We start from the raw sequence: 10,909 nt of genomic DNA, 5'->3' as shown, positions 1-10,909 counted from the left end.
AGAGCAGCAATTCCACCATTGACAGCCATTAAAAAGCTTGAAAGCTTTGAATTCAAATTTAGGTTTTCAAAAATCATTATTTGTTTGGATTGGGTGTTGTTGAAAATAATCGGGAATATGGCTTGGAGTTTATATCTCAATTTTGAGGGGTTTTGGTGAAGATTAGACTTGGTTTTGACTGAATTTCAGATTGAAACTCGAAGAAGAAGAAGAAGAAGAAGAAGAAGAAGAAGAAGAAGAAGAAGAAGCAGAAGTTGTAGATAAATTGTAGATTATTTATATTCTGATTGTAGATGCTTTATTTTCTGTTTTCACAAATAAAAAACAGCTAAAACTTCTACAATCTTCTGAAAAAACGCAATTATGTCAAAAATCCCAATTATGCTACAATTGAATGGGAATTGGGATATAAAGATTCAATGTACCCAGTTTGTAGATATTTTGTGGATAAATTGTAGATTATTTGTATTCTAATTGTAGATGCTTTGTTTTTTGTTTTCACAAATCAAAAACGACTAAAACTTCTACAAATATTCTGCAAAAAACGCAATTATGTCGAAAATCCCAATTAAACTACAATTGAATGGGAATTGGGATATTAAAATTCAATGTACCCAGTTTGTAGATATTTTGTAGATAAATTGTAGATTATTTGTATTCTGATTGTAGATGCTTTGTTTTTTGTTTTCACAAATCAAAAACGACTAAAACTTCTACAAATCTTCTGCAAAAAACGCAATTATATTGAAAATATCAATTAAGCTACAATTGAATGAGAAATTGTACCAATGTCGAAAATACCAATTAAGCTACAAGCTACAATCGATTCAATAAGTCCATTATATTTTGATATTTAATCAGAAGGATAATTATAGAATACATATATAGAAGGTATTTTCTCATTTTATGTCGTGACTGAATCTCCTGGTGAGGATTTTTTAACTTATCTTACACCTAGTACGTATAAAAATACATACAGCGACACCATCATATTTTAATGTATATATTTAGAAGGCAGAATGGTAGTTGTAGAATAAATAGAAGGTCTTTTCTTATTTGGTTTATATTAATAAGTACGTTAGAAAAAAGAAGAGTCCTATTTTCATATTTGTTGCAGAAATTAAAGTGTTTTTGGCATTAACCGTAGATTGAATTTCTTCCTATTGCATAATATGGCAGTTGCAAGTTTCCGACAGGATATTGATTCGGTCCGAGCTTTTGAGGAAAAATTAAAGCTACAAGCTACAAGCTAAAATACACTATGGTATAGAATTGGTAATTTGGTATACTAAGTGTAATTAAGTCAAACCTTAAACATTGAGGGTAATAAAGTTTCCTATGTGGCATAGGAATGTAAAAATTCCATATGTTATTACTATTTAACTACAAAAACCTTTTAATGCTACGGTACAGTAGACCATTTTACTAAGATAATATTTATTGTTATAAATAGAATTCTATTTATGGTGAATGTCCATATTTAGAGAGATTCTAGGGTTAATTACTTGGTGGCTAAGTCACCATCTCCCTATAAATAGAGGGTTCTATTCCATTGTAATTCATCCCAAAAATCAATAAGAATTCTCTCTACCTACTTTTCTCTGCAATATTCTTCTTCTTCTTTTATTGTTTTATAACACGTTATCAGCACGAGCCTCTAACCAATTGAGTAGAAGCTTTGGGATTGAGCATAATGATTGTCAATTATTCCATGAACTTCCTTCATGATTAAATTCTGGATTTAAGGTAAGTATTTTACCGTATTTTTCTCTTTTATTCTATACTTTGATTTTAAATACAAGCAAAGACAACAAAGTTTGATTACAACTCTAATGGAGTTTGTAAGAAATTATAACCACCTGAAATGGTAAAATTTCTATGCCTCGACATGATCAAATTCATGTATGATTGTGGACAAAGAATTGAAAACCCGTCCCATTGAATTTGCTCCATTCTCATTCCCTTAAGAGAATGTGATAGCAGTATGTGATAAGTCTGAAAGAAGACAAAATTATTACTATGAATGTATCAATGAATATGGACGCGGCAATAGACGAAATTATAATCGCCATCATTTGTGGTAATGAGAACAATAAGGATTCTCAAAATAATCTTTCACTCTGTGAAAAATATTTGTCATCGATTTGACATGAGATTTTGTAAAGCACATATAGATGATTATGGTCCGTTCATGATGCGAATGTGACAACATCTGATTTATGAATACATATTCATTCTTCAAAGAATATGAACGTGCTAGTGGTAGTGAATATACCACACTCACCTCTAAAAGGAGGTTTGAGATGATATAAGAAAATAATGTCATTATTATGACATGAATGGTCATTGGTCATGTACCTATTGTACGCCAAAATATTTTGGCATTGTGATTGTTAAAAGACAACGGTAATGCAAGAAACAGATCTTGCATATAATTTTGACCATAACCATAATGGTATAACTTTCTCTTTAAAAGAGATATTCACCATATGGATGTTGATGAATATGTGGTACTACAAAATTAATTGAGAACTCTGGAAGAGCCAATTATTACTATTTTGGAGAAACACAATTGATTACCAATAAGGTATTGTGTTGTAGTAAGTCTCAAAGAAACTTATTCAGTTTCCAAAGTATACGCGAAAGCGATTGATTATATTGAGACTATAAATAAAGGAAAGATTTAATATCTTCTATTACTACAACTTGTAGCGGGGTAATATGTATGTGAAAAGCTACCCGCTTTATTCTCCAGTTTGTACTACACAAATAAAAGAATACCACAATAAAGTGGATGTTTATTGATATAAAAACCCATATCATAATAAACTTGGAGTTTATTCATAATTGCACACATCATGGTGTAAACCTGAAGTTTATCAATATTGATAATTTATTCAGTTGGCATAATTGGTTTAGCCATGTTAATTCATGTATGATGTGCAAAAATAATAGAGAATTCACATGGGTAAATATTAAAGAACTAGAAAGTTCTTTACGAATTCTCTTATATTGCTTGTTCTCATTAATTAATAGACCAATTAAAATTGGGATTGAATCCCATGAATGCTGGAAATATCAAAGGTGAATATGGGCCCATTCACCTGCCATGTATACCACATAAGATGCATCTATGAGATGGTTACATGTGCGATTATTATTAACCCGCAACATGGTGTTTGCGAGGTAACTTGCTCAATAATTTGATTTAGAGCATAATTTCCAGATTTTCTATTCAAGAAGTTCATCTTGATAAGTTGGTTTACATCACAGTTGGTTTAGCAAAATAATTTATTAAGTGCCTCTACTTAATAGCTAAACTATTGCTTATGAGAACAAAGTTATCTATATCAGTTTGATATAGGTTATATACGAAAGTATATTACATTCTCCCCTCACGAGTGGTTCAGGGTCAGGAACCAAATAATTCCATCTTATTATTATTATTGATGTGCGGTGTATATTTTGATTAACACCAAACGCACAAAGATGATGAAGCAAGTTAGTTTTTCTAACAAGATGGGGAGAGATGATAACATTTGAGAAAAAGTTACATGGAATGAATTATTATTTATACATCTCGATCCTCGAATAAGATAATATGAACTTGAAGTTCATAAAAGATAATTCATCTGCAATATATTGCAAAGCATGCCGGACGCATTTGCTGACCGAAAGAAAGTAACTATATTCTCATTGCAAATGCTCTTATTAAGTCCTAGAATGACAAAGTCTATGGTACGCTTGAAGCATATAGACAAGTCTGTTTCAAATAAACTTCTTGATAAAGAAGATGAGCAAATGATCAAAATGATCATATTAAAGGAGGCAAGTGATCTAGAAGATCACATGACATAACACTTCATAAAATCTCATGAGAGATTCAGGTACCTGAATATATGAATGAAGAGATCTCTATGTTATGTCTTTATGAAAAATTAGGAGGTTGAAACCGATATAAAATGTTCGTCGACGATATCTATGATAGCGCTAAGTATAGATGAGGATCTTAAGTCTGTCGAATATAGACACAAAAAATATTGGCCAAATAGAAGAGAGACAATTCAAGTAGAATTTGGTTTCATATGAAAGACATGTTGTTTTGGACCTACAGTCCAAACACTTGAAGGTATAAAGTCAATGGTATGTGCAATCAGTTTTCGATATCATATATGTCTAGCATGACATGAAAACTTGATATGCATCTAAAGTCTACTATATGGCTTTGACTTAATTTATATGACAATCCATGAAGGATTTTAGTTGCTTGAAGCATATACAATTCTTGATCTTGAAGTACCACTTCCTTAGTGCAATTTGTGCACAAATGTATCTTGCTATAACTATAGGCATGATAATGTGATAGCAAGAGTTTTCACCTCTATGTGAAGATATTGAACTAACGATTACAACAAGATCATATGAAGACAATACATCTATCAGGGATGATGATTTCAAGGTGAAACAAATTTGTTGAAGTTAATATGGCTGATATTGTTTATCAAATATCTATCAACGATTGTGCACAAGATTGGAATGCAAATGCTTAAGGATGTGAATTGATGCTCTCATCAAGGGGAGTTAATGCGCGTTGCACTATTTTTCCCTTGCAAGGTTTTGTCCCACTGGGTTTTACTTGCAAGGTTTTTAACGAGGCAACCAATAGGTGCATTTCTAAACATGTGTACTCTTTTTCCTTTTCTAGAATTTTTTTTCCCATTGGGTTTTCTTTTAGTTAAGGTTTTAACGAGGCACATTATCTGTTGAATAGACATTCAGAGGGAGTGTTATAAATAGAATTCTATTTATGGTGAATGTCCATATTTAGAGAGATTCTAGGGTTAATTACTTGGTGGCTAAGTCACTATCTCCCTATAAATAGAGGGTTCTATTCCATTGTAATTCATCCAAAAAATCAATAAGAATTCTCTCTCCCTACTTCTCTCTGCAATATTCTTCTTCTTTTATTGTTTTATAACATTTATGCTTTTTTTGAGGTGTGCACAATGTATATTGCAACAACCGAGGGACCTAAATAGATATTTTCCATTTTCAGAAAGAGCCAAAAGAAACAGCAATAAGCAATAGAGTCCTTGAAAAATAAAATTAAATATAATATAAATAATAAAGAAAATAAAAGGAAGAGTACAGCATACTAAACTGTACCACAACACACCTGATCGGCTTAAATATAGCCGTTACCCAAACGAAATCAAGAAGAATCTCATTCAAAAGAAAAATGACCGTTAAATCCTAGAGCCTTTTCTCATTCTTTCTCGGAACTTCATCACAAGAACAGAGGGAGTAAGAGGAAAAAAAATAGGATGGTGAACGAAGATTCAATCAAGAGTCCCCTTAACACAAAAAACGACCCAATTAAACAATCTGAAGAACCCAAAAATGGAGAAAGAGTCGATTCTTTGTTCAGCCCAAATTTCAGATCAGTGGCTGCTATGGCTGGTTGGGACGAAGAAGCTCTTCTTATTGCCAGTCTTGTCGTTGAAGACACTCCCGATCGCCTTCCTAAACAAAAGAAACGTTCCGATTTGCTGCATTTCAAGACTCCCCCAACAAACTCCAGAAGGTACTTTGCACTATTTATATGTATAGACATATCAGTAAATTTTTAAAATAAACTTATATACGTATATAGTGCATAGTATTGGCATGAAATGATTTGAATGGAGTAAACATGGTCAGAGAGAATTTATATAGCCGACCTCCTGGGGCAGAACCAGCGGGATCAATCCCCTTAGCCAAAAAATTACATTGTATACACAAGATCAAAATTATTTTTTATTATATGTAGTAAATGTTGAATCCCCTTGATTTGTCTGTGTTTACTTTACTTGTTTGGAACTGAGGCTTTGTTGTTGTTGTTGTAATGTATATAGTCCGTGCAATCACTGCTTATATGTCAGGATCCAGATTTGGATCAAACCTTGTCTGATTATATTATTAGTCACTTTTCTTTGATGGGGTATTGGGAAATGTTAAAAATTTGTGATCTTTTTCAGGAAAAGAAGGGTTCAGAAGAGGAGCCCTGAGTCCATACCTGTGACTGTTCTTGATCTGGATGACGAGGATGACACTGCCAAACAAGGTAAATTATGAGCTCCTGATTGAATTAGACTGATAGTAGATAGTTTCCTGATGTTGGTGTTCTCTGTAGAAAGCGAGAAAAAGGAGGCAGAATCAAAATCCATTGAGAATTTAGACAAGAAACGAGCTGAGGCATCAGAAGAACCGCGATGTTCTGCTTCATCTTCTGATAAGAACATAGAATCAAAATCTATTCAGAAAGCAGAGAAGAAAGGAGCTGCAGGATTGGAAGAACAAGGATGTTCTGTTTCAGCCTCTTCTTCATCCGCATTTCCATGCATTGATCGACTTCGTGAAGAGCTTTCTTGCGCTGTAAGAGTCGATCCGTTCTTGAACCTTGATGATGCGCCTTTTCATTTATCTATAGAGGGGTGTTTTTTATTGCATTTCTTATTTCATTTTAGAAATAATTTCTTTGAATTTTTGCAGATTTGTTTGGAGATATGTTTTGAACCTAGTACCACTCCTTGTGGTCACAGGTAGAATCTAAATGACATTCTCATCAAGTTACATTCATTCATAAATTCACTGACTCTGACTATTTTGTTAATTTTATTTCTCTAGTTTTTGCAAGAAGTGTCTGAGATCTGCTGCTGATAAATGTGGAAAGAAATGTCCAAAGTGCAGGCAGCTTATAAGGTAGGTACAACTTAGGATGATATTTCATTTAAATGTAATTAGAGAAGCTTAAAAAGGATTTCAGTTGGTGTTTCAGTTGTTTCAAGTATGATATATTCCTGTTAAACTTGATATTTGCAGCAATGGAAGATCTTGCACTGTAAACACAGTACTTTGGAATACAATTCAGCTTCTTTTTCCTAAAGAAATAGAAGCAAGAAAAGCTGCTGGAGCTTTGAATAGTAGAGAAGCTCGACGCAAAAGTCCATTAAAAGCTGCTACAGCTCATTCTAACATCACTAGCAGCAGAATATCAAGAGTGTTTGCGCTTAACAGTCCAGAATCTGGTCCTAGTAGTCAAGAAAGAAGGAATTCTCGCTCCATGAGAAGACAAAGTGTCCAAGCTGCTGTAATGCCAAGCAGAAATAGAGACAATAATTCGAGGAGGGAGTTACCAAGCCAAGACGAGGATGCTGCATTGGCACTGAGAATGCAGAGAGAGGAGTTCATGGAATCCTTTAGGACAAGGAGTTCTGCTGATGAGCAGTACAGGAGCTCGCTCGCTCTAGCCAGAGCAAATTTAAGGGCCATGGCGTCAAGAGCCATTAACATTCGTGTTAGAGGAGGCCGTGGAACATAAATTTTGTATTTTATTTTCCATTGCACTTGGAACACCTGAGGTTGTACCATAAGCCATTGTTAGTTGTAATTTTTTATCGAGTTCTGATGCTTGAAACTTGAAACTAAGTCTATAGGAGTTGTAACTTTTATAGGAGCAAACGAGTTGTTAAATTCTAAAATTCAGCTATTACAACTCGTTTGCTTTCTTGGTATCGCAGTCTAAGCAAGTTTATATAAAAACTGGTTCTGCAGGGGGGAACTAGTAAAAGAATCTGATGTAGGGTGAATCCTGTGAATGTGAGTTGAAATCTAATGGAATGTTTTGAAAAACAAATGCCTCTGTTGCAAGCTTCTTTGACAGGCCTTGTTTCTTGACATTTTAAAAGACTAATCTCTATAACAAGCTTAAAAGGACAATATATAGTTTGAACAACTTATTGACGCTTAGTAAATGTGTGTGTGTGTGTGTGTGTTTTGTTTTGTTATTACTCTCTTTTTAATTCTGATCATACGAATGATAGCTGTTGTATATGCCAGAATCTTGTTGATGAAGTCAAAGGATCGGCAATGATCCGTTACATTGATAGTCAGCCATGAAATATTATAATGTGGGACATGAAATATTCTTGTAGCTGAGTCATGTTTTGTTTTTTGGTGTCTCCAGAGAGGAATATGAGAGAATGTTGAGTGAATGTATAGAAATGCATATAATATGAGGATATAGGTCATCTCATGTTACAGAACATATTCTATTGTAGCTCAATTATTGGTTTCATAATCAAAATCACAAAGGAATGCACGTCATAAGATGCTAAAAATGAGTTTGACTTTCACCAGATACAAGTACGGGTACATAGAACAATCAACTTTCGTTTTCTAATTATCTTTTGGTTGTGACGTAAATTCATGTACAAAAAGAATATGTCGACTATTTCATGTACAAATAACACAAAAAGAAATGATCACCCCCTGTATCCACTAAGTCGAAAACTTCAGATCATGTCCGTGATTTTTGCCAGGGTAAATGACCAGTGTTCGGGTCTGTGAACATCTCTGCTACTCGATCTCTTAGGCCAGTGTCAATAACTTCACAAAATCGACTAGACCAATCCAGTGGTTCAACAGCTCGTGTCCCTAAACCCGGGGCACGATCTTTGGACTCAATATTTCTATCTTGTTGCCAATCAGACACATAAGTAGCTACCCTCCTGTAGAATTTCTCCTTGAATACGTCCCAAACTTGATACTTGTAATGGTTAATCACCATCACATTTCTATCCATATTAGCATACCTAAACCCAGACTTCAAATGAAAATGATGAACCACATTGATTAATGTTGTATTCAATGCTTCTGGTTTCACTATACTCTTGTGTCTCTCTGGTGCAATCATCCTGCAATTGTAACCCATCGTCACACCTTGTGCAGGGACTTGCTTGAGCCCCGATGGTCCAAAATTATGGCACGAGACCCGCAACTCAGCAACATTACTATTAGAATTCTGGGATTGATTTCTCAATACGTCAAGTAATGACAGAGCAGTAGGCAAGTGGAAGAACTCGTCCACGTCCATAAAACCAACCCACTCACACACATCCCTTGCTCGTAAAGAACAATGAGCAAAACCAGCCTCTTGAGTCTTGATCCAAGGCCAAACATGTCGTGTCACGTTTATATTCTGATCCACTGATAATACCTTAACGACATCTTCAATGTCATCCAAGCTGTTATTGTCGTAAATGAACCAACGTTGTACTCCGATTTTACTGTGGTACATGATCCATTCTTGCAAAAAACTTGCCTGGTTCCTTAACATTGTGCACACACACATTTGATGCTGTTTTTGACCTGGCAAGTTGAGCTGAAGACGGCGTTTAGGACTCGCTATGGACTCTAAAGGTTCTTTACCAACCATTCTAACAGAAACCTTAATGGGCTGATCCATGTTACTACCAATAAACCTCTGTGGATTATTCAAAATGCTCAATGGAGTTTCACATCTAACAATTTCTTGAGCAATGGATATGACATCTGATTGTAACAATAACTTGGGCTTCTTAATATCCCAACCATAAACACACTTGAATTTTGACGGGTCGGATTGTTTTCCGCCCCGAAGATTAAAGCCTTTGACAAAAACTATAGTTGTGTTATCGTGATCAATCATGGCCTCATAGGCCAAAGAATGCCACCGGCGTGTGGGCCCAATTGGGAAAGTGTGACCAGTAGGCTCGACGGAAAGTGACGTCAGCATGCCACGTGGATTGATCATGGGACAATGGATTATTTGTTGGCTCAAAAGTTCATCATTTTCAACTGAGTGTGGAGATTGAGAAGAATTATTAGGAGTAAGGTAGAGACAGTCGATGTCATGTTTGGTAAATAAGGGAGTTAAAGGAGGGTATTTTAGGAAAACAAGCGTCTCGTCTGGGAATTCGACGGTTTCTATTATTGAGAATTCCGGTGAAACACCGGAGATCGCTGTCTTCGCCGCCAGCCGCCATGGATGGAACCCTGTAGTTCGGAAATGGAAAGGTACTAGTTATCCAACTTTATACTTTAATCAAATTACCATATTTAGAAAGGTTAATCAATCATCATATTTCAAAAATATTAACCGCTCCTATCATAAGAACTAGGTCAAAAAACATACAATTAAGCAAATAATCAAAATATCGAAACTGAATTTAGGAAAAGAATAGGCAACAAAATACAGGGGCAGATGCAGCATAAACTCAATGGTTACGTGGAATATCACTTAAATTGCAACAAATATTATGTTCTGAAACTATAATTAAGTGCAATTGGTACATTGACCAAAACATAAAGTTGAACTCATCAAGCAGTATTTATTGCTAGGAAAAAGAGCAGTATTTGGAAATGAAATTAATATAAGAGTAGTTTAAAACACTTAAATTAAATGAGAATTAGCAGTAATACCTCGAAAAAGAAGACGAACAGAGGAAAAAGTGAAGCCAGCGAAGCAGACAAGAAGAAGAGTACACCAGAACAAAAATCTCCTAGGAATTTGGATGGTTGCCAAAATCGTACGTTTTTTACGATGTTTCATATTAAAGACAGAAATTTGAGCCAAACTCACTATTTTAATGATTCAAAATCACCCTCCCCTGTTGCTAAAACTCTGTTTTTGAACAGAGATGACGATGATCTTATGATCATCAGCTTCTTCTTCTTCTGGGAATTTTCGTTTTCTGTGTAGATTCTGTAGCAGCATATTAGTAGCAGACTTTATACTTGGTCAAAAATGTCAAATTCGTTAATTTTATTTTGCCAAATAAGAAACAAGTTAGTATAAGGTCTCCCACTTTCTTCCAACTTCTTTCTTTTTTTGCTTTAGTTTATTTCAACATTGAAAATTCAAATTGCCACGCTAGTTGTTTCTTTCACTGTCTTGTATCAAATTCCATTTTCGTGGGTTCTTTTATGTAATAAAAAAATGTTGATAATTGAGACACATAATTCCTCATATACCATTTTTTAATAAAATTTCTCTTTTTCTGTTCAGTTTCTATGCTGTACTATAAGCCTCCCCAGGAAGAGAAAGTTA

General features: G+C 34.5%; 2 protein-coding genes across 2 annotated transcripts; one reads left to right on the top strand and one right to left on the bottom strand.

Moving 5' to 3' along the window:
- LOC109222923 (putative E3 ubiquitin-protein ligase RING1a) lies at positions 5,214-7,536 on the top strand. The gene is made up of 6 exons (XM_019387213.1): positions 5,214-5,584; positions 6,018-6,103; positions 6,173-6,414; positions 6,532-6,581; positions 6,667-6,741; positions 6,862-7,536. Exons 1-6 carry the CDS (start codon positions 5,325-5,327, stop codon positions 7,358-7,360), a joined length of 1,212 nt encoding a protein of 403 aa, XP_019242758.1. The 5' UTR covers positions 5,214-5,324; the 3' UTR covers positions 7,361-7,536.
- LOC109207136 (glycosyltransferase family 92 protein RCOM_0530710-like) lies at positions 8,151-10,702 on the bottom strand. The gene is made up of 2 exons (XM_019370025.1): positions 10,282-10,702; positions 8,151-9,855 (listed from the first exon to the last, which is right to left on the bottom strand). The coding sequence occupies exons 1-2, from the start codon at positions 10,409-10,411 to the stop codon at positions 8,339-8,341; spliced, it is 1,647 nt and encodes a 548-aa protein (XP_019225570.1). The 5' UTR covers positions 10,412-10,702; the 3' UTR covers positions 8,151-8,338.

The sequence above is a fragment of the Nicotiana attenuata genome, chromosome 2, assembly GCF_001879085.1.
Source record: "Nicotiana attenuata strain UT chromosome 2, NIATTr2, whole genome shotgun sequence".
Classification (NCBI taxonomy): domain Eukaryota; kingdom Viridiplantae; phylum Streptophyta; class Magnoliopsida; order Solanales; family Solanaceae; genus Nicotiana; species Nicotiana attenuata.
Note: the sequence above shows the minus strand (reverse complement) of the source record. Positions and strands in the feature narration are given on the sequence as shown.

What these genes read in the sequence shown, in the direction of transcription:
- LOC109222923 (XM_019387213.1), top strand. Translation starts at nt 5,325, where the DNA reads ATGGTGAACGAAGATTCAATCAAGAGTCCCCTTAACACAAAAAACGAC. An exon ending in CCCCCAACAAACTCCAGAAG is followed by an intron (nt 5,585 to 6,017) that starts GTACTTTGCACT and finishes GATCTTTTTCAG; the next exon opens with GAAAAGAAGGGTTCAGAAGA. An exon ending in GTGAAGAGCTTTCTTGCGCT is followed by an intron (nt 6,415 to 6,531) that starts GTAAGAGTCGAT and finishes GAATTTTTGCAG; the next exon opens with ATTTGTTTGGAGATATGTTT.
- LOC109207136 (XM_019370025.1), bottom strand. Translation starts at nt 10,411, where the DNA reads ATGAAACATCGTAAAAAACGTACGATTTTGGCAACCATCCAAATTCCT. An exon ending in TGTTCGTCTTCTTTTTCGAG is followed by an intron (nt 9,856 to 10,281) that starts GTATTACTGCTA and finishes TCCGAACTACAG; the next exon opens with GGTTCCATCCATGGCGGCTG.